Genomic DNA, 26,093 nt, shown 5'->3' with positions numbered 1-26,093 from the left:
GTGGGTGAAGAGCAGAAGGCAGAAGACCGAAGAGATCCACACACCTGTTCCTGACATTCCCAGTATCCACTCCCCAATGTCTCCCATATCCAGTTCCTGTGTCCTCCCTTCTCACCCAGGATATGGTATGGTTTTTCTCCTGCTCTTGGCTCCATCGTAAAGGTCAGGGATAAGCTAACAACTAAGCCATTATTCTTATGTTATAGGGAGTCCTAGTTTCATTTGTGTTATTAAATCCTATTTTTGTTTGTGTTATTAAATAAAAACCCAGTTATTTTAAATAAACTTGCCTATGTTCTGAATACATCATACCGATGATAGATGCAGAGGGGAGTCGAATTCTTCAGGCAGCCCATCTTTTGCTTAGCAAAATTACAATATAAACTGTTTTGGGCTAACACCCTGTGTGGTTTATTGTTGTCCAATACAATGCAGATGTAAGTTGGGCAACTTGCTGTAAGATTTGTAGCAGCTTCTAGGTCTATATTAAGTATTATAAGTTAGTAGGAAATTGTTTATAGATACCAGAAGTCTGTAAGAAATCCTGACTGGTCCTTTGTAAAAGAAATTGCTTTCTCTGAAGTGAGCTTTCCTGTGTGTGAATGAGGAAAGTGTGAATATGGGTGTGTGTGCAATGGAATCAGTCCCGGAAGTCAACCTGTCTGGATGACCAGCTGTCAGCAGTACCTTGATGGCCAGAGAGTAATAGGAGCTGAGTCCTGCAAAAGGACTTACCTGAGAAAGAGGCCCCATCAAGAGAAGATCAAAGTACCATGACTCATGGTCATACAGAGTCCTGAGACAGTGAGACAGGACAAGAGCTATGGAATGAAACATATAAAAAAATGTGTGTAAAGCTATCGGGAGTTCTTGCCATCACCAATCTGCAGGAGTTAATCTTGGCTGGCTGGCGAGGCAGGAGGAGACCCAGGTCCCCTCATGCTGTCCCCAGGATGGATGGTACTAACTGCTTCTGAGTACCATGCTGACAAGGGAACAAGTTGAAAAGGAGGACGAATGATCAGCTCGCTGCCCCAGATTCATGACTGCAGGCAGACACACTAGTCCCACTATACCAGGTGTCAGCAACTTGCAGCTCCAGAGCTGCATGCATCTCTTTAAGGAGTCACTTGTGGCTCCAGATGCTGCTGCTGCTGCCTCCTCTTGTGGCTCCCAACCCTGCTGCTGCTGAAATAATGCAACTAAATTTAATTGGTTTAACAACCAGCAGGGTGGCAGGAGGGATCCATCTGTTAAACCAATTAAATTTAGTTCCATTATTTCAACATGGCAGGTCAGGGAGCTGCCCGCACTGCAGGTGAGGGAAGTGAGCAGGAGAGCTGAGAGGGAGGGGCGGCCAAGTCTGCTCCTGTTGGAGCTGTGCAGCCCTGCTGAAGAGGGGGAAAGGAGCAGCAGGGGAGAGGTGTCAGCTGTGGAGGAGCAGCAGAAGTGCACGTAGATGGAGGAGCTCATTGGTTGAGGCATATTAATCCTGGGGGTGGGAGTGGTGGATTGGGGGCTGAGGCAGGTAAATCCTAGAGATGGGGGGCAGGTTTGGGTCTGAGAGGGTTTAAGCCTGGGGACTGGGTTTGGGTTTGCCTGATGGGGGGTAAAGCTTGAGGAGAGGGGGGCTGATTTGGGGGCTGAGGCGGGTAAAGCCTAGAGATGGTGTAAATGAACTTTCTAATTGGTACAAATCATTGTGTGCATCATCATCATCAACAACAACCATGGGATCAGCACCCGTTGGTGTCTGATGCCTCCCTCACTATTTCCTTCCATCTTTCCCTGTCCAGTGCAGAGTGGCTTAGTTTCTGTAGACTAGCTCTGCATTCATCTACTCTATCATCTACTAATTCTCTGGCAACTGCTTCTCCTATTTGAACCGTCCATTATGCCAAATACCAGGGTCTTGATTTTTCATTCATTGTTCATTCTGCAAATATGCCCAAATAGCTGTAACTTCTCTCGTATAACCTTCTACAGTAGGTTCTTTTTCGGCTGTATCTTCCTATATAATTCTTTGTTGGTGACCTTCTGCATCATCCTATCCTGAGGATCTTTCTCTAACAACTCCTATTGAATGCCAATATTCTTCTCTTCAAATCTTTTATCACCCATGTCTCACATCCATCCAACATTTTGCTGAATACACACATTTTCAAGACACTCAGCTTTGTTGCTAAGCTAATTGCTTTGCTTTTCCAGATCTTATCCATCGCCTTCAAACTGGCTTTTGCTTTCATTATTCTAGTCGCTATTTCCTTCTTACAGTCCAGATCATATATTATGTTGCTTCCCAGATATGTGAACTTCTTTACATTCTCTAGTTCAATCCCATCTACACTGATCTTCCTTCCTATTTCCTTATCTCCAAATACCATTGTTTTTGTTTTATTGATGTTCATAATCAGTCTATACTGGTTCCCTTCCATGTTTAGCACGTGGACCGTTTTTGCTGGCTTCTCCTCATCTTTCTCACTGATAACTATATCATCCGTGAACCTCAAATTGTTATTTCTTTTCCTGTGCACAGACATCCCTTCTTCCTCTTCCTTGATCTTGTCCATCACTCTCTGTAGATGTGTGATGAAGATACTCGACGATATCAGATCTCCTTGTCTCATACCTCTACTCATTCTAAAGCAACTTTCCAACTCTCCTCATGTTCTCACTGCTGCCTCTGCATTGTCATTGATATCTTTCAATAACTGTATCAGTCTGCTATCCACTCCATATGACTACAACATCGCCCAAGTCACTTTCTGATCTGTACTGTGAAATGCCTTCTGAGAATCGACGAAGCAAGTGTATATGTTCTTGTTTTTTTCATCAAGCTTTCTCTGCTATCAATCTTAGTGTCAATATCTGCAGTGTAGTACTTCTGTCTTTCCTGAATCCTGCTTGCTCGCTGCTAGATGTTCTTCTTTCTATGATCTTAGTCTTTCCATCAGAATCATATTCACCACCTTGCCTAGATGACTTGTTAGGGCAGTCGTTCTGTAGTTCTTGCACTCCGGTGTACTTCCTTTCTTGTGGATTGTCACTAGCATGGATCTTGTCCATTCCTTGGGTGCCTTCCCTTCTTATCATCATTTAGTCATGCTGGGGCCAGATTTCATTCATATTGTTGTTCCGTAGTCAGCGGATAGTCACTCATCTGACCAACCCTCTCCTTTATCCAGGCTCTGGACTGGCAAGGAACCCCCAGAGGCTTCATGGAGGAGTTATTGTGTGTACACCATTCTTAAAATAGGGGTGACAAATAGTATGATTTGACATTATTTATTAAGGACAATCTTGTATTCTTGAAGTATTGATTTTATAACTGAATTTGAAAAAAATGTCTCTTTTCTCTATTTTGGGGCAGACCACTGCTCTATACCTTGGCTTCCTCTATTGTCTCTATGAAACTCTTCTCCTATGTGAGTTCACATGTATAATAAGTATATGAGTGGAGGAGGTAGGTGTGTGTGTGTGCTTGAAAACTAGTTCCCCTTTTTCCTTTAATCCAACAATGATATTAAATAAAATACATATGAATGTAACCCTGGGATGTGCTTTAGTGGAAATAAAGTAACATTCATGTACTCATATCCTCCTTGTGGTGGGCTAACTTAGACATACGAGTCCCATCAGCGGCCCTAGTGCAGATTGGAATTGTAATTATTTCAGGAGCTTTTATTATGCCCACTGTCTTCAGGTAAATCACAGCTCTTGTGACCACACAAACCTCTGCCACAACATTCCATGCAGTTGATTTGCCATATCTAAAATTGGATTGACACCTGTAGAAGTTTGAGTAGCTGTATTCCAGATTGCTATTACAACTCATCCCTCGCTGTTTATTAATCTGCATTATGTGTATTATGTTTTCTTGTGTTGATATAAATATATGTTAAATAAAACAGGTCTCAAAAGCAGACCATTATCAGCGATGTGGTGTATTAGCACCTGTTCCCTGGTGTTCACTTAGCGGCAGTATCAATTTTAGACCTATTTTGGAAAACTTTGTAGAAGATCCACATGGAGAAACTGTCTGATTGAGAAATAATAGAGGGGGTTAATCCTTATTTGAGGGAGGCTATAGTTAAGATCAACTCAAGACTGAAACTGTGAATGTGGGGCAGCTGCAGTTGAACCCTGATGTCCTGAATTAGGCCTGCTCTATGCTAGTAAAGTTGTACTACTATAACTATGCAGGTTATGAAGGCTGAGTTTCTTTTATAAATACAGTTATAACACTATAAGCCTTTCTGTGGACACAGTTATATTGGCTTATCTTATTTCACTTCTCAAAATAGAATAAGCTATATTGGTATAAACACTCTTATGTAGGTATAAATGCATCCACACTATAGTGTGTACAGATTGTACTTCCGTCGTTTGACACTCTTGGGACCTGAGTGGTCCTGAATTAGGGGATTGATGGATGAGGGAAGGACAGAGCATTAGACTGCCTGGAGTGGGGCCCCCACTCCTTCAGAGCTCCCCCATATGGCTTCAGGGCTCCACGCCCTGGACTGGTTCCCCACTGCTGCAGGGCTGCTGGCAAGGCTTCATGCCCCAGCCAGCTGCATGCTGCATTGCTGCTGGGCTCTCTCTGGCCCTGGACAGGGTCCCTAAGGTTGTGGGGCTGCTGGCAGGGCTGTGTCCCAGCTGGCTGCCCATCACGGGGTTGGGGCTCCTGCGGCTGGGGGGCTACCCATGGGGCTCTGTGCCATAGACAGGCTCCCTGCTGGCTCCCTGCCACAGCACTCCTTGTGGGGCTACCATGACTGGGCTCTCCACAGTGGGACTCTCCAACCTCAGCTGCGCTCCTGATAGTAGAACTTCCTGACCTGGCTCCCTGCCCTGGGGCTGCCCCTCTGGCTCCCCAGAATGGGCTGCAAGCAGGGCTCCCTACCACCAGCAGGGCTTCGCTGCACCCCACACAGTTGGAGCTCTCTGGTGGAGCAGCATACATTGTCCTGTGTATGAGGGATGTTGCAGGAAGAAAGAGCGCTGAAGGAGAGTTTGTATCAGACTAGTATTTTATACTTATCTAACTAAATATAATGGTATAGCTGAAGTGGCAAAACTTTTTATTTCAGGCAAGTCCCCTGCATACTGAAACAGGAAGTTTACAATTTCAGCAGTCTATAAATCCTGATAAAGCCCAGAAGGGACACTTATCCAGCGTGAAGACTGAGAGGAAGTATCTGCAGACCTGTCAGTAGGAGGGAAAATTTAAGAAACTGAATTTAATGGAGTACACTCATCCCTCATTAAACACATACTTTATTTACGAGTACTCGCTAAAACGAGGGACACATATACTGACCTTTCATTCACTAGATAAGTGAACTCCCCACGCTAATACATGACTTATCCCCTCCCCGCAGCTCCAACCCACCACAGCCTAACACTCCTGCTGGCCCCGCAGACCCAACCCGCAGCAACTTAAACCCCTCCACGGAACTCTGCGCACAGGAACCGATGCAACTTAAACCCCCTGTCGAACCCTACATGCCCGAACTGCCAAAACCTATACCCCCCCATGCCCGAACCATGGCAACTTAAACCCCCCACCAGCCCCTGCATGCCCGAACCGCAGCAGCTTAAACCCCCTGCATGCCCGAACCCTGGCATCTTAACACCCCGCCAGCCCCTGTACACCCAAACTGCTGAAACCTAAACCCACCACCACCACATGCACCTGAACCACTGCAGCCTAACTCCGTTGACCCCTCAGACTTAACCCCCCCTGCCCCCACCCCACCCAACCTGCCACCATCTTTTAACCTTCCCTCCCACTGATGTCCCCAAACTGCCCCCAGCCTTTAACCCCCCACAACTCCAGGTTCACTTACTTTTCAAAAGCAGTGCCATGTGCTGCCACTCCAAGCACTTGGAATGAATCAGAGACTGTTACAGTTATTTTAATAGGAATTTAGTGTCCCTCTTACAAGTTTTCGCCTACGAGCAAAAAGTTAGGAACCAATTGAGCTCATACAGCGAGGGATGAGTGTGCAGACATCTTTGTGACATCAGCGCTTCCCCTCCTACTCACCAGAGTAAATAGGTAAATTTCCTTTCTTGACAAGGAAAGGAAACTCCTGCTGCTTTGTATGCTACTAGTATTCACATTACTTATGCTAACGTCAGAGAAAGCACATCTTCCCAGCATTAATTTTAGAGCGAGAAAATGTAATAATATTTTCCAAAGAAAGAAATAGCGTGCTATGAGGCAAAATTCCATCTACTGATACTTGAAGTTTTGTTGTAGCAATACTTGTCTCAGAACAGTGGAATGACAAGTGTGGGGATCTAATCTCTATTAGATTCATTTCTATTGATGTGAGAGAGAAGTTTTTGAGCTCCACTGAGATCTTCTCCAGGTAAAAGGTTATCTTCTTTTTCAAATTGCTACATATTAACACAATGATTTCCACACTATTTTAGAAAAATCTATTTGAGCAATTATTTTTAGATACCTCAGTTATCTGTGAACTAAAGATCCACATTTAGGAATTGCTCAGCTCCTAATAAATTCAACAGTTGAGGATCTATCATCCCATTCTTCTTCCCCTTTTAAATAAATTTGTATACTAGTGTCATCTCATTAAAAAATACATCTTTTGTGTCACTAAAAATTTTTGATCCACATTATGTTTTGGTATGCACAAGCTTTGCTTTCTTAATCCAAAACGGCCAGATATGAAAAAAATTAGTTTTATAGATAGTCATTCCTCTGCCAGGAGTCATGGGATGCTTCTGACCCACCTGACACCTTTGTTTTAGAATCCAGGTGTTCCACTTCATTCAGCAAGTATCCTTCTGCCTGGAGCCATGGTACACCCTCCCTGGCTCATCACAGAGCTTACTATGATTTACCTATGCCATCTCACCCAGCTGTACCAGAAGAAATGATTTAATCCTTTGCCTCATCTATCCTTCTAGCACAGAGATTCTCACAACAAATTTTCAGAGTCTGGCCACCAACTCTTGCAATTTTTTCTAAAATATTTAAATTAACTTTAGGAAAAATAAATATGCACATATATATGTCCAAATCATTGGGATTATTTTATGTAAAGGTTTGCTTTTTGGTTGCAAACTCAATAATAAACATAACATACCATTGTGTCTATTCTTTATTGGACCTACACAGAACAGAATCACAAACAAAGTGCTTTCCATGTTCTTGTCTTTTATTGTTTATTTTGCTTTTATGGTTGCTTTTTAAAAACTATACTTGCTTGCTAGTAAGTCTGCGGCTGTGAAAAGTGGTGTTGTGAGCTTTATCACTTTCCACAGAGGCAGACTTCCCAGCCAGCTGGGTGGCAGTGAAAAGCGATACCAAACGTACAAATATCACAACAGATTTACTCAGCCCCAAGAAGCTAGAGTTAAATTTGAGCCCTGGATGGATAAGAGGGTAGTGATGCAGCAGGGGCCAGGAGAAATCAAAGGTAGTGAGCCCAGGACTGGTACCCACTGCCATGAAGCTGGGGCCGGAGACTGCAGCTGGAGGCTGACTCCTGCTATCCTGGGGCTAAGTTGGAAGCCCAAGCCTCACTGCCCGCAAGAAGAAGGGAATTCACACCTGCTGCCTGCTGCTTTGGTGTTTGTGAAATTGTGGCTTATGGGAAGGCAGGGCTGAATCCTGCTGGCAGCCCAGGGACAGGTGCCACTGCTTTTTCCATCAACCCCTCAGTCACCACACAGGAGACCGTGGTTGAAAGGAAACCCTTGGGTGGCTGCATTTGAAAAATGCTGTTTCAGCATCACCAGTCACTCGACAGATACATCCTTTATCCCTCCAACAAGAGTGATGCAATCTCTGCTTCTCCTTTCCCACTTTGTATCTGAACCCAAAACCACAGAACCTTTCACCCCTGAGTACCATGGTATCTAATGAATTCTGAAGCAGTAGCCACTATAGTGGTTGAACCTCTCTGATCCAAAACACTCTTGTCCAGCAACATCCAAAATCCAGCATGTTTATAGTTATCCAGATGACACCTTAACATGGGTGTGGCCAAGTTTCCAGTGTCCCCATATAGGGTGTTTACAGCCCCCAGTCCTGGTTGTGTTCTGTGCTGTGATTTAGCTGTAATTTACCCCTAAATGTGTTCAAAGAGCCCATTAAGCAGTGGAATTGTTGGTAATGCTGCTAGACAATATTGACCTCCTGTGGTTCAGCAAATTCTCTTGCTTAGCACCAGTCAGATCCTGAGGCTGCCGGACTAGAGAAGTTCAACTTGTAGGGACTATACACATTGCAAACTAGCCACATTATTGTGAAAATATATTTATCATTCAAGCCAACTAACCACACTCAATCTGCCAACGAGCCACATGCGGCTAGAGTGTTTAACACCACAGCCTTCGTACCCTTACCATGGAAAATGACAGCACTTAGGTGCAGCACACTCCTCAGGCGGCGGCAGCACCATGAGTCCCAAACACCCTGCTCAGCCCTTCCTGGGAATACAACTCACACCTCACCTCAGCTTCACTGAGATGCCCCACACCAGGGTTAGCAACTAGCCCCAGCTATGGCACCCTGCCAGGGGAGGCAGTCAGGGCAGACCCCTGGGGAAGATAAGGCATGTGGCCCAGGGACTAAGGTGCTCCCGGCTGATGGCTTTTGAGGACCCCTGGCGCATGGATATGTTGTAGGTTTGTCGAGGCAGATTGAAGCTCGGTTCTAGAACCTTCTAGCGGAGGAATACCCGGAATTGAGCCGTTCGTTGCCCGCGGTCTGGCAGTGCCCAGGCCAAACCGCAGGTAGAGGAGCGCTGTCGACGTTAGAGGAGCCCTGGGGGCCCTTCTCCGCTTCGCTGTGGGCCGCCCCGCCTCCCGCCCCCCGCCCCAGTTGCCGCGGAGACGCGACGCCGAAATTCTCCGCCCAGAGGTGAAGAGAGGCCGCCGCCAGCCATGGAGGCGAGCAAGGGTGAGCGAGTCCGCGGCGGGAGAGCAGCGCGCAGAAGACGGGACGCTGGGGAATCGGGTGAAGCAGTGGGACTGCGGAGGCAATGGGGCGCTGAGCAGTCCGGGGTGGGGCTGGCAGGGGAAGCAGTGGGATGGTAAGAGATGCTGGGGAGTGACCTTGGGGAGCCGTCAGAGGTAAAGCGGAAATAACGCGGGGAGCTGGGGAGTTATTTGGGGAGTAGGCTGGCTGGGGTGAGGTTGTGGGATGGGAGGGGCTCTGGGGAATGATGCGGGTAGGGTTAGTGTGGAAGCAGTGGGATGGCAGGGGATGCTCGGGAATGTCTTGGGTGAAGGCCATCAGAGGTGAAGTCCTTATATGATAGTTGGTGCTCGAGAGTGAGGAGGAGGTGGTAGGGGTGAAGCTGTGGGATAGCAGGGAGCCCTGGGGAATGTCCCAGTGGAGGGATGTCATAGGAGAAATCATGGGATGGCAGGGGGTGCTGGGGATGAGACCTGGAGAAGGAAGCTTTAACCAGGGTGGAGTAGCACCATAGCATTGGTTGCTGGACAGTGATTTGGGGAGAGAAGGTGCAGTTTCAGGAGTGTAGTAGTGGGGTGGTAAGGTACACTGGGGATGTGACTCTTAAGAGACAAAGGGTTGCAGGTTTCAGGTGAGCTAGTGGGGTGGCAGAGAGTACTCAGCATGTGAAGATAATGTGGTGCCTCAGAAAGTGGAGATCAACTTTTCAGTGCCTAAATGAACCGGAGACTTAGAAGTGGGGCCTGGTTACAGGTTGGTGTAAATCCTATGGTAACGCCCCAGTTCAGAGCCTTTCAGTGGTACTGGATTTGTGTATCCAAATATTGTTTTCCTCTAATTTTTTCTATCCTGGGTGGAATAATTTTTGTTATGTGTACCTTTTATGTGCACCACCATAGAAGCATGCTGCCAGCTGTGGGTGCTGCGGTAACCAGCTGAGCAGCACTGTATTTCTCCTGGTTGGTTGCCCAAGCACTTACCTTAAAGGAAACACCAATCCTAGGGAGCTAAAAATCTTGTGTATTTTTCTTCTATATAGAAATAAATAAACATTATTTCTACAATTATGAATAATTATACTTGATCATATGTGGAGCTTTTTCAAAAACTGCTGGGTTCTGTGGGTGAAGTTTAAGTTTTAAAAAATACATTAAAATGATTTGTGGGGCAGTTTCACCATATATTCTGAATAAGGTTATTGTGATATTCTGCTTTGTCATTTTTAATCCTTTTTTTGGTAACAGTTTTGTAAAAATGATGGAGTGAAGGCCAAATATCAGGCTGAAAACCAGCATATAAATATTATGAATGAAATCCTGCCTCTTTGGTTATGTGTACACTACAAAAATAACTTCAAAGTTGCTTACTTCAAAGTAGAGCATCTACACACACTCTCCTTCGACGTTAAACTTCGAAGTAGGGCATTACTCAATTCCCAGGAATGGAGTAATGACTTCGAAGTTGGGCTTCCTACTTGGAAGTTGACTTCGAAGTAAGGGAGAATGTGTGTGGACTCTCTGCTGGCTACTTCAATGTAGTGCCTAACTTCAAAGTTAACTTTGAACTTAGTTCCCAGTGTAGACACACCCTCTGAGTTCAGCAGGAGTTTTACCAAGGGAGCTTTCAGCGAGGCCAGTGTTTCACTCCCAATATGTGGTAACTATATATGCATGTATTGTAACAGTTTTCTGGGTTGAATTGTTAGGTACAAATAGCATTTCCGGTATGTAAGTTGTATAGCCATGTGGATAAGCTATAATTTCAAATATGTAATTTCCTGCATTGTTTTGCTGATTAATAAAATATTTTTAATGTTTGTGTGAGATCTGTAGAACTTAAAATTGTTCCGACATTTTTTTACTATCCTTTGAATGTATTTCAGATGTATTAGTTGAAACAATATTGGTAACCATCTGTTTCAAAAGGTCACTAGTATATGCAATTTTAATAATTTACATGATTCAGAATTCAAAAAGTTGACTGATCTTCTTGCGTACCTATACTGTCACAATCATGTTCATTGCACACATTCATGTCAGTTGTCTGTTTTATTAAATATTAGAAGATTTACCTGGCATTGCTTGGGTCCTTGACTCAAATAGTTTTTGTTTTTTTTCCTGCAGTTAAATCATTGTTCTGAGGAGGGGCTGGGGATAAGGGACTAAGTGTGAAAGTTGCTTTGGGGAGAGAGGGCAACTCCAGTCCTTTCTCACCACAATAGTTTGGGGCCAGGTGAGAAGCACTTGTCCACGGCCACTGCAGCTGCTGTGTTCATAGCTGCGGGAAAGGTTCTTGTCTCTCAGCTGGGGGAAAGACAGGCAGACAGACAAAAATCTCTGAAATATATAGAAGATAACTGCTTCTTTCTCCACCCCTCCTGGCCCAATGAGGCTAGAACTGTCCCAGTCTCCATCTCTGGCCTTGCTGCCCCTGTGTGGCCATTCTGCACTGAACTGTTCCTCCTACCAGATCCCTCCCATTGCATTTTATGAGTAACAGTTGAATTCCAGGCACATCCCATTGTCCTGGCACAGCCATACCTTTACCTTTTTTGAAGTTATGCTAAGAGGAAGCTGCAACCAAATTTGGTGGTTCTAGCTCTTATCATTTAGGAGAGGTTCTTGAACAAACAGACTCACACATGGACAGACAGATAACAAAGGCCGTGTCTACACTAGCCCCAAACTTCGAAATGGCCATGCAAATGGCCATTTCGAAGTCTACTAATGAAGTGCTGAAGTACATATTCAGCGCCTCATTAGTATGCGGGCAGCCCCGGCACTTTGAAATTGACGCAGCTCGCCGCCGCATGGCTCATCCAGATGGGACTCCTTTTCAAAAGGACCCCGCCTACTTTGAAGTCCCCTTATTCCCATCTGCTTATAGGAATCTGCCTTATCTGCCATTTTGAAGTTTTTGGTTAGTGTAGACATAGCCAAGGTTTATAAAATGTATAGTAGAATACAAAATCCTTTAACTTGCACTGTGGCAGCTGGATAGCAATCCCATGCAACTTGCCTGCCCAGGCACTAATCTGTTTGACTGTCCTTTACCACTGTGGTGATGGTTTGGCTGTCAAAAATATTTTTGTGTTAGTTGAATAAAATTTCAAAGCTGAGTTGTGGAATGCCAGTTAGTACTATCTAAATATCTCCATGTTGATATGAACAATGGTAGAAAGATTTACCAGGGGTCCACTTCATCTGTTGCTTATTCTGTTTATATTAGTCAACACAGTACACCCTTTTTCTGTTCCCTGGTCAATGATATAACTGAATGTTTATGTAGTCATTCATACATACTACTTCCCAAACACTTTACACTGTTAATGTAACTATTCAGACTAAACAAAAGCTAGAGGAGAGAGAAATTGAGATACGTTGTAGGCAAGTGAGAAAAGATATGTTTTGAGATGTGATTGAAGACAGTCTGTTCCTGATGGAAGAAACTGTAGAAGAGAGAGTTGGGTGGGGCCAGAACCAGGGGCAATGGGTTGCAGAAGTTTTGGTGGTGCCCAGAGCCCAAGCACCACTCCCATCCAATCTCTCACATCCTCACCTACTTAAGGCTCTGGGGATAGAAGGGGGTGTTTGTTTAGCATCCTTCTTTCTTCTGATGTGCTTAACAATGTTGCTGTTACTTTTTGAGGTTTTTGGCTAGCTGTTATTCAAATTGTTTTTTGGCCTTCCTAATTCTGTTTTTATATTACATTTGGCAGAGGTTATGCTCCTTTCTATTTTCCTTACTAGGCTTTAACTTCCACTTTTTAAACAATGCATTTTTATTTTTCTGTGCTTATTTTATTTTGTTGCTAAGCCCTGGTGGCACTTTATGTTTTTCTGATTATGCTTTTTTAGTGTGGGGTATACATTTAAGTTGAGCCTCTATTATGGTGTCTTTGAAGTTTCCATGCAGCTTGCAGGGATGTCGCGTTTGCAGTGTATCTTTTAATTTCTTTTTAACTAATGTCCCCTTTTGTGTAGTTCGCCTTTCTGAAATTAAATGCCATGGTGTTGGACTGCTGTCATGTTTTTACTGCTACAGAGATGTTAATTTTAATTAATTCACTATTTCCAAGTAGTCTAACTATATTCACCTTCTGGACCAGAGCCTGTGCTCCGTTTAGGACTAAATCAAGAATTACCTCTCCTTTTGTGGTTTCTAGTACCAGCTGCTCCAAGAAGCAGACATTTAAGGTGTCAAGAAACGTTATCTTTCTATCCCATGCTGGTGTGACATGTACCCAGTCAGTATGGGGATAGTTGAAATCCCACCTTTTTGAGGTTTTTATTTTTATAGTCTTGCTCTAATCTCCCATAACATTTAATAATAATATATGGACATACACATATCATAGAACGGGAAGGGAGCTTGGGAGGTCATCAAGTCCAGTTCCCTGCCCTCTTGACAGGATCAAGCACCATCCTTTTTTTTTTTTCTCCTGAAGTCTGTTAAATCAGAGTCTATTAAATTGAGGGTTTACTGTACTTTAGTTTCTTTATGACTTTAGCAGCAAACATACACATTTTGCAGTAATTATCGTTGATGTAAAGGTGAATGATTATTAGGTGTCAGAGTTGTCATAATTGCTGCAGTTCCATGTCTCCCACAATTCTAATACATATGGGTAGAGTTCTACTAAATTCATGATCTATTTGGTAATATTCATGGTCAAGGATTTTAAAAATAGTAAATTTTAATTATTTCAGTTATTTAAATCCTGAAATTTCACAGTATTTTGTTTTAGTCTTTTTTACATAAAAAGGAGTTGGGAGTTATCATAGGGTTATTGTGGTGGGGGTGCAGTACAGCTATTCTTATTTCTGCTCTGCTGCCTGTAGAACTGGGCATTCCGTCAGCAGTTGCCACTCTCCAGCTCCGTAGGCCAGCAGTGCAGAAATAAGAGTAACAGTACTTTGTGGGATGGCATTAAATCCTTCCTTACTTCGGCATTATTGTTGGCAGAGCGCTGTCTTCAGAGCTGGATGCCTAGATAACATACCACTGTCTGGCCACCTAGCTCTGAAAGCAGAGCAGAAAGTAAAGGTGTCAATAGCACTGTCCCCCTTAAAATAACCTTGCGGTCCCCTGGAAATCCCTTTGGTTTGGGATTCCCAATTGAGAAATTCTGTTTTTGACATGTGGAATTGGCATAGTATAGGGCAGAAGCATACAAAAGACCAGATTTCACTGTCTGTGATAGGGGCCTACATATGGGCTATTCCATTTCTGTGTGCAGTTTCCAGAGTTGTAGAACAGCCTGTGCTAGCCACACCCCCTTGTCCAGCTAGTTGCCAGGTCTTCTGGTGCTGCAGGAGCAAAGTGGCAGTTTGCTTTGTTCCTGACTTTTCTTTTCTACCTATTTCAATTATTTCATGTGTGTGTGTGTGTGTGACAGTAGTGAGCAGCCTTTCTTTCTTCTCCCTGTTTCAGTTTAGGTATCGAGCAGTGGGCTATTCAGCAGCCACCTGGGCCAGCACTGCTACATCTATATACCAGACTCTTGCTACTCTCCACAGCCTCCTGCCACCAGAGGAGCTGATTTTCTGTCCTAGAAGTAGCTTTTGCAAGCTCTTCAGAAGGTGAATTGTGTCCTGCTTGTGCTTGGGCAGCAAGTCCTTGCACTGATAGCTACTCTCAAATATCAATCAGTCCTGTAGCACCTGAAAGACTAACACATGTATTAGGCAATGAGCTTCTTTGTGTAAAACCTACTTCTGCAGATTATAGGAACTGTCTGCTGATAGGCACTGTCCACTGTCAGCACCAAACATCTTTTGTTGGCTTCCAAAATCTTTACCAAGTTGCTGGTGGTAATAACAGCTAAATTCAAATGTATCCCTTCCTAGATGGCATCTTTATCAGTGCTCTCACCCAGGCAGCATCACACTATGCCATGGTCTATGTCTACACAAGCCCTCCCCCACTTCTGAAAGGAGGATGCTAATAAGACACTTCAAGATACACTAATGAGGCATTGCAGTGAATATGCAACACCTCATTAGCATAATGGCACTTTTGATCGCGCACGGCTCTTCTACACGTACACTTCGAAATCTCCTTATTCCTACTCATGGTAGTGCCTCATTAGCATATCCTGAAGTGTCTCATTAGCATCTACCTTTTGAAAGGTGGGAGCTAGTGTAGACATAGCTGTAGTGTTCTGGTTAATACTGGAAGAACCTGAGTAAATATTTTGTCTATGTGACTAACACACATGATAGCTATTCATTCTTAAATATTGTAGTCATGATAGACAGTACCTCAGCATGGACGGATTTACAGTGGTAGTCTACTGACCTGAGGTTATTGGAATTATGCTGAAATTGTACAGACCACATTTAAACTTACAGAATTTTGGGACCCATTTAAATGTGTTTATTTTAAGATCGTTGTGTAGATAATGGCAGTTTAAATACCAGTTATCAATAGGATCTGCCTAATCAGTACAAAGAAAATTCATTGTTGTTTAGTGTTGATTTTAAGGCATTTGTTCAGACTGCAAACATAGTGAAAATGGAAAAACTAGTGTGGTGCTGTAGTGTGCGCTGAACCTCAAATGGCTGGACATTCTTACATGAGAACACCCGGTAAGTAAAGGGAATCTGTTTTAAAGCTGGTTGAAACAGCTCCAGGGTGTGTGTATGTGTTGTGTGCGGGGCCACACGGGGACAGGGACAGCTGTGCCTGACTGAATAGTAGAATCTAAGGATACGTCTACACTATGAGATAAATTCAAATTTACTTATATCAATTTTCTAAATATGGAATTTATAAGTTTGATTTTGACCATCCTCACTTCACATCATGCTCCCCACAAAGTCGAGTCATTGCTGCCACACACACACAGGCTAACATCGACTGTTGCAGTAGTGCATTGTAGGAAGCTATCCCACAGTTCCCTCATTCCTATAGCATTCTGGGTATGCTCGCTGGTCTTGACATCATTTTCCCCCATTGCATTGTTGTCATTCCACTCCCAATCCCTGAAAATATGTCGATCCCTGGAAATAATGCAGAAGACACTCAAAATTAGAAGAAAGAATTTTTGATTTTCCCTCACATTACATTGCCAATACTGGTGCAGCGACTGTATTCTCAACAGGACATACACAGATGATTGCATGCATGTGAGCCCTGAAAATAATGCAGGGGCCTGGAATGCTTTTTAATTTGAGAGGAATGTAGGAAGAAAGAATTTTGGTTTCCCTGTTCATCATGTTGTTAGTGGAAAGGGTATGTGGCTTTCCTGTGCACTGTAAGGCTTCCCTGCAACAACTGTGTTCTCAACTGGCCATCCACTGAGTATCCCACCTCCCATCACTGTAGAAATGTGATCCCTGAAAATAATGCAGGAGCCCGGAATGTTTCTAACATTGAGAAGAGTGTAGGAAGAAAGAAATTTTGGTTTCTCCATACACTGTATTGGTGTTGGGGAGTGTCTTAATACGTAGTCCCGGGCTGTGCAGGAAAAACAGAATTTTTGGTTTTCCCCTGGTGGCAACAAGCCCAGATACGGGCTGAGGTGTGTGTGTGTGTGTGTGTGTGTGTGACTGGATGACCAGTTGAAGTGGTCCTCCACCGGCAGCAGCAAGCCCCTTAGCCACTGGTCGGGGGGGAGGGGGGCTTTTCCCCGGCAGCAGCAGCAGGCCCAGGTATGGGCCAAGGGGGTGGGGGATGATCAGTTGATCAGTGGATGACTAGTTGAGCCATTCCTTCCCTGGAGGCAGCAACAAGCGCTTTAGCTGCCAGCGGAGACTTCACCCTGGTGGCAGCAAAACCCCCAGTATCTTAAGCACTGGGGGGAGACTTTCCCACAGTGTCAGCAAATCCCAGACTTTCTTTCCTGTGTGATTGTCAGCACTGAACAGCTGGCACATCCTTTTATTGGGTTGGGGGTTACCCACATGATGTGGCTGAGCGCGGGAAAGAACCAGACTGTTTGGCATCTTTAGGGGAGGGAAGCAGGTTTTCACACAAATGTAAACCACTGAGAAGTTTCTCGGTGTGTTATGCAAGCACGAGACCCAGCACAGCCTTGTTGACGCGTGGTACGGTGTTTCGGGGCTGGTGCCAGGCACCACAGAAAACAATAGCAAGTGTACAGATAAAACTGTGAATTCCCCGCATGGGCTATTTGAATGGGTAGATGCACGCACACTGCTAAGAGCATAAAAAGAAAGAATCTGTTTCTCTGGCTGTCATACTAACATGAGCCCACAGATAAAGGCTCCTTGCTCCCTCTTGAAAATTTAGGCTCTTCCTGTTACTGGAGAACAGCGACCAGAGTGGAGCACTGAGAGGGGCGTTATGGGTTACATACGGGACATCTCTGGAGTCTAATAAGTTTGCCTTTAAGACGTGGTGCTTCCACTCTTGCATCTAATTGAACTTCTGAATTTGAGCTTCATGCTACATCTGTCAGGTAACTGCAATTTTGTAATCTCGAGATTAGTGCACCCAAACTCGAGCTAATGGTCTTTACAGTGAAGACAGTCACGTGGTAAAATCGAGCTAACTGAATTAAATTTGATTGTATCTTGTAGTGTAGACACAGCCTAAGAGTCAGCCAGAATTTGCGTGGGGGAAGTTCTGTAACCATACGTTCCTGCCTCCACTCCAAATTCTGTTCCATACTTTTCCCATGCATTCCCAACAGTCCTCCAAGTGCACACCCAGGCTCCTTTCCAGCAATTACTTCCCTTTTTCTCAGGTCTTCCAAGCCTTTGCACTACTTCTGAGGGGTGCGGGAAATTTAATTATGTATTATAGGTTAAAATAATTTGTACTCGAGTTCTGTACTAATATGCCTAGTAATGAATCTGTTTATCAAAAACACTTCCTGAGTCTTATTTTTTTATTGGTTGTGTAATGTGAAAAGGCACCTGGTCAATTTTTCAACAGTGCTTAGCTTTGATAGAGAGCAATGATATTAGTCATGGGTGCTATTGCATATCTATCACTATGTCCAGTGAAAGAAACTTTATTACTTATTATTTGCTTCCTGCTATTGCAATCACCTTTCAGTTGGCATAGAACCAATAGCTGAGACCAGTCTAGTGCTGAGCTCTTTTGAAAATCCAGCCACTTTATTTAGGTGTTTAAATGGAATGGTGATGAACAGTGAACTCTTTTGCCTGGCACTGCTCTGCAAACTTTTAGATTTCTGAATAACAGCATGAATAATTGATTTTGCTATTTTTACATTGTGATAGGTATTATTTTCATATTTAAATTGGAAATATATGTATATACTATTATCAAGATATTCTGAGAGATGTAGTTTAATTGATACAATTTAAAAGGGCTCGTATAAAAAAAGTGCCAAGGGCATAATGTAGTCTTCCTTCGATTTGTATGTATAATTTCTGTTGAATTTAATGAGTTATGTTTACTCATCAAATAAAGGAATCCTCGTTTTTATTCCTTTACTACAGAAGAGTATACATGACTGACAGTGGTACATGCTTTCTGTTCATTGTTTCATAACTGCAAGAATATCTCCCAACATTGAAAATATAAATGAAAATTGATTTTAATTTTGGGATAGCTTCAAAAAGGTGTATGCCTAAAATGTTAAATCATTACTTTGTACAAAGTGTATTTGCAACCAGTCTCTTATAGACTGACCTATTGACCAAACAGTAAATGATTCACTGTCCCTGTAAACCCCAAACTCTTAAGTCACTTTCCACTGTTTGTATAGAGCTCAAATAAAAAATTACAGTAAACACTTGATTTAACAGATTAGTGGCAAGGAGGGAGGTGTCCGTTAAACACAGGTGTCTGTTAAATCGGAGAGTTTACTGAGACCCACCCCTTCTAGGCTTTGTCAGCCCCAGTCCCGTCACCCTGCATAATGCGTGCTACTCACACACTGCAGGAGGAGCCAAAGCTCAGTGCTGTGGCTGGATCTGTCTATCATTTCTACACTTTGGCTACAGTTATACTACAGCACTCTGTCAACAGAAGTCACTATCGGAAGAGATTTCCTGACAAAACTTCTGTCAACAGAGTGCGACCACACAAAAGCCAATTGGGAGAGTGCTCCGCTCTGACAGAGCAGCCAAACTACCTTGCTGCTCTCTTGAAAAAACAGGCACCTGGAAGCATAGCAGACAGGTCTGCCCATTGTTGTGGATGCCCTGTCTGTCGAGAGAAGGCCCCCCCACTGTGGCCACACAGCATTTTTTGTTGACAGAATCTTTGATAGCAGTGTTACATCTCAAAGCTTTGAGGCAGAAGGCTGCCAGCAAAAGTGCTGTGTTTTGTCCTGATACTGTCAACTAATCCCATTTTGTGTGTGAATGCTCCTCGAGTTTTGTCAATAAAACCAGGATTTTGCCTGCATATCATGCTAGTGTAACTGTAGGCTTAGTGTTTGAATAGATTCCAAACCCACTTCCTGCTGGAATTGCTCATGCACTTGGGTGGTGTGGATGTCTACTACTACTCAAAGAAAACAAGACCATTACTTAACTCAATGGCTATGTCTACACTAGCCCCAAACTTCGAAATGGCCATATAAATGGCCATTTCGAAGTTTACTAATGAAGCGCTGAAATACATATTCAGTGCCTCATTAGCATGCGGGCAGCCGCAGCACTTTGAAATTGACGCAGCTCACCGCTGTGCGGCTTGTCCCAACAGGGCTCCTTTTTGAAAGGACCCCTTATTCCTGTGAGCAGATGGGAATAAGGGGACTTCAAAGTAGGCAGGGTCCTTTCGAAAAGGAGCCCCATTGGGAGGAGCCGCGTCAATTTCGAAGTGCCGCGTCTGCCCACATGCTAATGAGGCGCTGAATATGTATTTCAGCGCTTCATTAGTAAACTTCGAAATGGCCATTTACATGGCCATTTTGAAGTTTGGGGCTAGTGTAGACACGGCCTGTGTGAATCTTCAAGATGTGGATGCAGATGTATACTCTGTGGTCCATCCTCTATCCCTTTTCATTGGAGTTTTCATCTGAGGATTTTAGTTGTGAAGGCACTGAGAGAAGGTTGGGGAAGCATGACCATTCCATAGCCATTGGAGTGTCTGTTTGGGTACTGCTTGGGAGAATTCTGTGAGGTTTTTGTGTTCTGGGAATACGCACACCTGAGTAGAATACTCTTGTGCATCCACATCTTCAAAAACAACAGTGATGGTTAACAACAGGTAGCTTAAGTCCCTCTCGCTTTTCTTTCTCAGAAGACCTCATGCACGATTTTCTACATGAGTTTTGATACGAAGAACATCTTCCAGTGCATATGCTTTTTGTAAACTTTTTGCTATTGACTTCTGTGAGGAACATTTATTAACGGTGAATAGTGAGAAGTTGTCTATTTTATTTTATAAATAAAATACTATATGCATCATAAATGCAATTAAGTGTATAATTTGTCCACCAAATATTGAATTAATATTTAATTGCATTTATTAAGATAGAGTAATGTAAAATTTCATAATAAGATGGACTGGATTATGACCAGGACAACAGGTAGCTATCAACGGGGCATTCAGTGGACACTTTTCAAGCAGCTAGAAGATACTGATTTTGTTGATGATGTCACCATGCTTGCATACTGACATGAAAGCATGGAAGAAAAGATGGCAACACTAGACCAAGCTGCCTCAGTGACTGGACTGAGCATTAACAAGGGAAAGACTAAGACAATGAGGGTCAACCAGTCCAGCAACAACACCATCGTACTGGGAGGGGATGACCTGGAAGATGTGGAGCAGTTCACCTACTTGGGGAGTATTATGGGCATAGATGGAGGAGCTGACAAGGATACCAGTGCTAGAATAGGGAAAGCAACAGCTTCATTCAAGACTCTTCATCCTATATGGAGTTCACAAATATCTGCAAAGAGGAAACTGCCAATCTTCAACACAACTGTGAAGTGTGCTCTTGTATGGATGCAAGACTTGGTGTAATAAAAAGTCTTCCAATCACAAGCTACAGGCATTCATGAAGAGATGCCTGAAGTACATCCTTTGCATCAAATGGCAAGACTTGGTCGTAAATGAGGAGCTTTGCATCAAATGGCAAGACTTGGTCGTAAATGAGGAGCTTTGGTACAGAGCAGGACAAGAACTACTTGACATTCAAATCAAGAGAACAAAGTGGGGATGGCTAGGGAACACTCAGAAAACCATCACTTAGCATAGTCTATCAAGCTCTCAAATGGAACCTGCAAGGAAAATGCAAAAGAGGAAGACCTTGGACAACATGGAGACGATCTGCTGAGCATGAAAGATGACAACTGGGGTCAGTTATAAGTTTTGTCCTGAGACAGCTTGAAGTGGAGGAGACTCGTAGATGAGCTATAATCCACCCAGAGTACTAGGGTTTAAGTTAATTCTGAAAGTGTCTCTCAATTTTCTTTAGAGACAGTATAAAAATGCTACACTTTAGGACTTGAATTTTAAGAGTAATGCATATGAAAATCACCTTTGTTTTTATTTAATTCCTGTTTGCAGTCTTAATTATGGAGACGCTGTGTGTCTGTCTGTGATGGTGTTATTGAAAATATTCTAAGAAAACCTCATGATGAAGTTGAGTTCATTGTGGTTTTATAATTGCCAGTGTCTTAACATTTTTTGCTAAGATTAGTTTCCATTTATCTGGGCCCTAAGCTAGTAGAAGGTCATGTCTATTCTGTTGAATACAGGTTATAAAAGGAAAAATATTTTGTGACTAAAAACTTCATAACTAATACAGTTTTCTTGAAGAGCTACTGTTCTATCAAGCCAATAAGCCATTAAATGTTACTATTTATGTTCAACATGTATGTAGACTTTTTTGATATTGTCCCAGTATGAGTTGTTCCGTCACAGTGGTGAGGCATTTTGGGTGTCTCAGAACAGGGGTGAGCAAACATTTTATCTCAGGCCCCACTTTTTGTCCCTGCAGTTATGAGCCCCCACCTTGTGAAACCCATCTAATGTAATCCAAACCAACCAAAATTTTGGTTTTGTTCACATGAAAAAAAACCCAAACCTTTTGACACACGTAAGAAAATAAGTATATAGAATGTAAAACTTTTATTAATTGTCATATAAATTTGAATACACATACATAAAAACAGTAACATATTACAATATTTTTAATGAGATGGATGAGCCCGAGACCCAGCAGCCAATCGTGCTGTGCACCCCTTATGGAATTTCATGCCTCCTCAGAGGGGCCTGGCCCCCACTTTGCACATACCTGTCTTAGAAAACTCTACTTCTTGAGCTTGTTTTTATGCACAAACTGTAGTGTAATTAAGACATATTCTGTGCACATCTCAAACTACATACAGTAAACTCTTTCATATCTGGCGTTCTGTTATCTGGAACTCTCAAATAACTGGCATTTTAACTATAAGTAAATTTCAGTTACGTTTGTCGTAAGTACAGTACAGTGAAAGTAAATGCAGATAAATACGGCATAAGTTTACAGTGTACAGTACAACTTTTGTAGGTAAATAAAGTACTCTGCATACATTTCTTGTTTGTTTCTTACTATCTAATCTTGTTTTCTTTGGTGTTATACGTTGCTAGGTATACCTCTCTATTATCTCTATTATTTGAATATCTGACAGCCTCCTGGTCCTTGGGCTGCTGGATATGAAAGGGTTTACTGTATATCATCTTTGCACCAACTCAGCATTATGTTTTTAATTATGTTTTTAAATGTGTATTTCCCTGTCAGGTGGTGAGTTAAAATATGATCTTACTAGCAAGATGAAATATTTAAAAGAATGTCCTTTTCTATACATGAATGTTTGCTCTTCGGTAAATATGATAGCCATCACTTCTAAAAAATGTAGGATCTTAATCAAAATAGGAATAACAGAACTAAGCAATGAACATCTAAAATGCAGTTTTACATGTATTAAAATCTTCCTAAAGTCTGTGTTACAGAAATAACATTTTGAATTGTTCTTTTCTAGGAAAACATACTATCCCAAAACCACACCTTCCAGTTGTAGGTGAGGTGACCCATCATAGCATTCAACTGTCGTGGGATTTGGAAAATGCAGCACAAAGAAAAGGACCTCAAGAACAATGGCTAAAAGTATCAATCGAAGAAGAGGACCCCAAATTACATACTTATGGTACTGTTTATACGTAAGTGCAGCGTTAATGAAGATTTATCTTTATTAGTTAAGAGTCACAAACTGCTTTTTTTTGTGCCGCTACTGTGGGGTTGGTGGGGGGGGAGGTGAGAAGGGGATGGTTGGGAAGTCAGCTGAGTACCAGCTCTTCTTCTTAATTTTTTTAAACCAAAAAGCACTGCTTTGCAAAGCATTTCGAATATGAGAAGTGATGAAGAATTACTAAATAACTTATTATGGTGGCAATATTGTTTTTGTTATGTTCTGAAAACTACTACATTATTTTTAATTCTATTTTTAGAATTTAATTTATTTTGAAATAATTACATTACTTTAAAGTGAAGTTTTTAAAGTAACTACACTTACTCTTTTTTTACAACAATTATAGGTTATATGTTCTAACCCTTTCTATGCCTTGCTTTGATCATGCGTGCGCAAGGCAATTGAGTAATACCTATGTGCCTCTTAATTTCCATTCACTTCTCTTGCTCACAGTTACTGACTGTACCCTTAACAGTTGTAGATGGCTCTTAGTATGCTGGGTGACTCCCATTGCTTCAGTGGGGCCAGAATTTTATGTAGTATGTATGTGAGTGGTAAATGTGGATTCTGCTTGGCTGACTGACAACTGAAAGACATCTAAACCTACCCTGCAGTCATCTGAGAGAAGATGGCCAGTTCCCCCAGAAGAATATATTTAATATTTCTAAGGATGACTTCTCTTTTCCTCTCTCTCCTTTCCAGTGGTTATGATCTCTGTTGGAAAAATGTGTGAGAGAGTAGTACTGTCCTCCTCAAGAAGGGGCTTCAGATCCTACTTCTATAAAATGAGCACTGAGACCCTTTATTTCCCTTCCACGTTGCTCCTAACATGAACAGTAATTAGTTGGCAAAGTGCAGAACTTGCCTCTGTAGGAGTAAAGGGGTCAGATGATGCTAAAAAATGACATTGCCTTCCTCTAAAGCCCTAGGAGATTAAAATTCTTGTGACTAGTCACTTAATTTAGTCCTCTTGCAGTGCATGGTTGCACTGTTTTATGGCATGCTATGTTGATGACTCCAGACTCTTCGGTAATGCATAATATGGTTACCAGCCTTTAGAAAACTTTACATTGTAAGATTTGTAACAGCAACGAAGGGTCCTGTGTCACCTTATAGACTGACAGAAAAGTTTTGAGCATGAGCTTTCGTGAGCACAGACTCACTTCATCAGATGCTGGTCAGCGAGTCTGTGTCACGAAAGCTCATGCTCAAAACTTTTCTGTTAGTCTGTAAGGTGCCACAGGACCCTTCGTTGCTGTTACAGATCCAGACTAACACGGCTACCCCTCCGATTGTAAGATTTGTCACTAGATGGCGGAATTAGACTGTGTTAATACTAACGTTTTATGCTCTATCAAAGTAGTTTCTTTCACAGTAAGTATATTATTTTAAAATTAAAATGTTTTTAAGATATTGGGTTTTGGAAAAAAAATTAACGTTGGATTTTTAGAAAAAGATTTGCATCTTGGATGCAGTAGGTGTCGGGGGGCAGGCGTTATAGATTTCTTGTAAATAATTAATTAATCCTTTCACTTTGCATTTGTTCGGTTTCTAGTAAGCATTTTTTTACCTGTTTTGTTCCGTTAGGATGATGTTGCAAAATGTATTTGTTATAAATGACAAAAAACCTCTGTATGTTCAGTGAATGGTTTTTAAACATGCACTCAGATCTGTGCCTAATTTTCTGATGCAGTCACAGCAACTGCATGTTGTGATTATATGTTTGTATAGGCATTTTTTAAAGATTTCAATGGATAGTTTCCATCTGAAAATGTCTAATTTACATGCTCACTTAACCTCAATTGAGTGTATAAATTAGGTTTTGTCAACATTGGAAGGTTTTTACCAGTTGTATTGACATATAGGTATAGTCACCTCTACTTGAATACTCTTAGTCATCATCATCAACCAGGGGCTCAGTGCCCGTTGGTGTCCGATACTTCTCTCACTATTTCTTTCCATCTTTCCTTGTTCAGTGCCAGGATAAGATAGTTTTTTCCCAGTTTAGCTTAAACCCTTTCCCAAGTAAAATAAAATAAACTGAAAAAATCATGCTGATCCTGTAACAAGAGTATTCTCAGATCTGTGTACCTTTATACTGTAATCACTTCCCCAATGTAGACACAGTTGTAAAGTCTATGCCCTGCAGATAAATTGGCATGGGAACGGTGGTGTAAAAATTGTGTATACATTTTTGTTTGAGCAGCTGTGCATCAGAAGATTATGCTTACGTTTTGTTTGTTGAAATGTTTGAAATATCTATCTGAATTATTATATGAGAGACTTTTTTTAGGGGCTATGCTAGACAGCATGTCGTGGAAGGTCTTGAGCCGAGAACAACGTACAGATTTCGCTTGAAGGTCACTAGTGCTACAGGGGAGTGTGCTTATAGTCCAACTGTTTCTGTATCCACTACCAGTAAGTACAGACTGTATTATAAAGTCACAAAAATTACAAAGTGCCTTACAGTTTATTTAAATGGATATAAAATTAGCTGTTGACTTGAAAAGAATAGTTAGGAATTCACAAAAATTGAAATGTGGTGAGATTTAAGTTCAGTGTGGAAGAAGTAGAGTCACAGTGGGGGTAATGGCCTTAAGAGTAGAGATAATAATGTGTATTGGTGTTTGGAATGGAAAGAGCAGATTTGGAGTCTTAAAGAAAAGTTTCAGTGGGAAAAGGAAAAGCAAACACTCATGGCATAATCTGTCTCTTGCTTCCTGTATTTGGAAACAAAATGTGTCAGTGAGTGTGATGTCAGAAATACTTGAATCAGTGAAAGAGAACTTCCAAATTTACAAGGGAAAGAGACAGGGCTACATGTGGTGGAATACATATTCTTTATCAACAAAAATAGTCTTAATAACACATTCTTCATATCTTCCGGCATATTCTTTTTATTGAGAATGTTAGTTTTCTTTGTTTTTTGTGTGGCCAGGAATCATATCTGGGTATTGTATTCTCTGAAAAAGTTGTGTTTCTGCTGTGATTCTAAATATTAAACT

The 26,093-nt window shown here is 42.2% G+C and overlaps 1 protein-coding gene across 1 annotated transcript in view; it reads left to right on the top strand.

The window, feature by feature from the left end:
- The first annotated feature begins 15,518 nt into the window (after window positions 1-15,518).
- Window positions 15,519-26,093, top strand: part of FANK1 (fibronectin type III and ankyrin repeat domains 1) — a 32,543-nt gene continuing 21,968 nt past the window's right edge. The window contains exons 1-3 of the mRNA XM_074999613.1: window positions 15,519-15,549; window positions 22,882-23,059; window positions 25,382-25,506. Coding sequence (XP_074855714.1) covers window positions 15,519-15,549; window positions 22,882-23,059; window positions 25,382-25,506 — 334 coding nt within the window. The remainder of the gene's footprint in view (window positions 15,550-22,881; window positions 23,060-25,381; window positions 25,507-26,093) is intronic.

The sequence above is a fragment of the Carettochelys insculpta genome, chromosome 7 (genome assembly GCF_033958435.1).
Source record: "Carettochelys insculpta isolate YL-2023 chromosome 7, ASM3395843v1, whole genome shotgun sequence".
Classification (NCBI taxonomy): domain Eukaryota; kingdom Metazoa; phylum Chordata; order Testudines; family Carettochelyidae; genus Carettochelys; species Carettochelys insculpta.
This window is presented reverse-complemented; position numbering and strand designations above follow the sequence as displayed.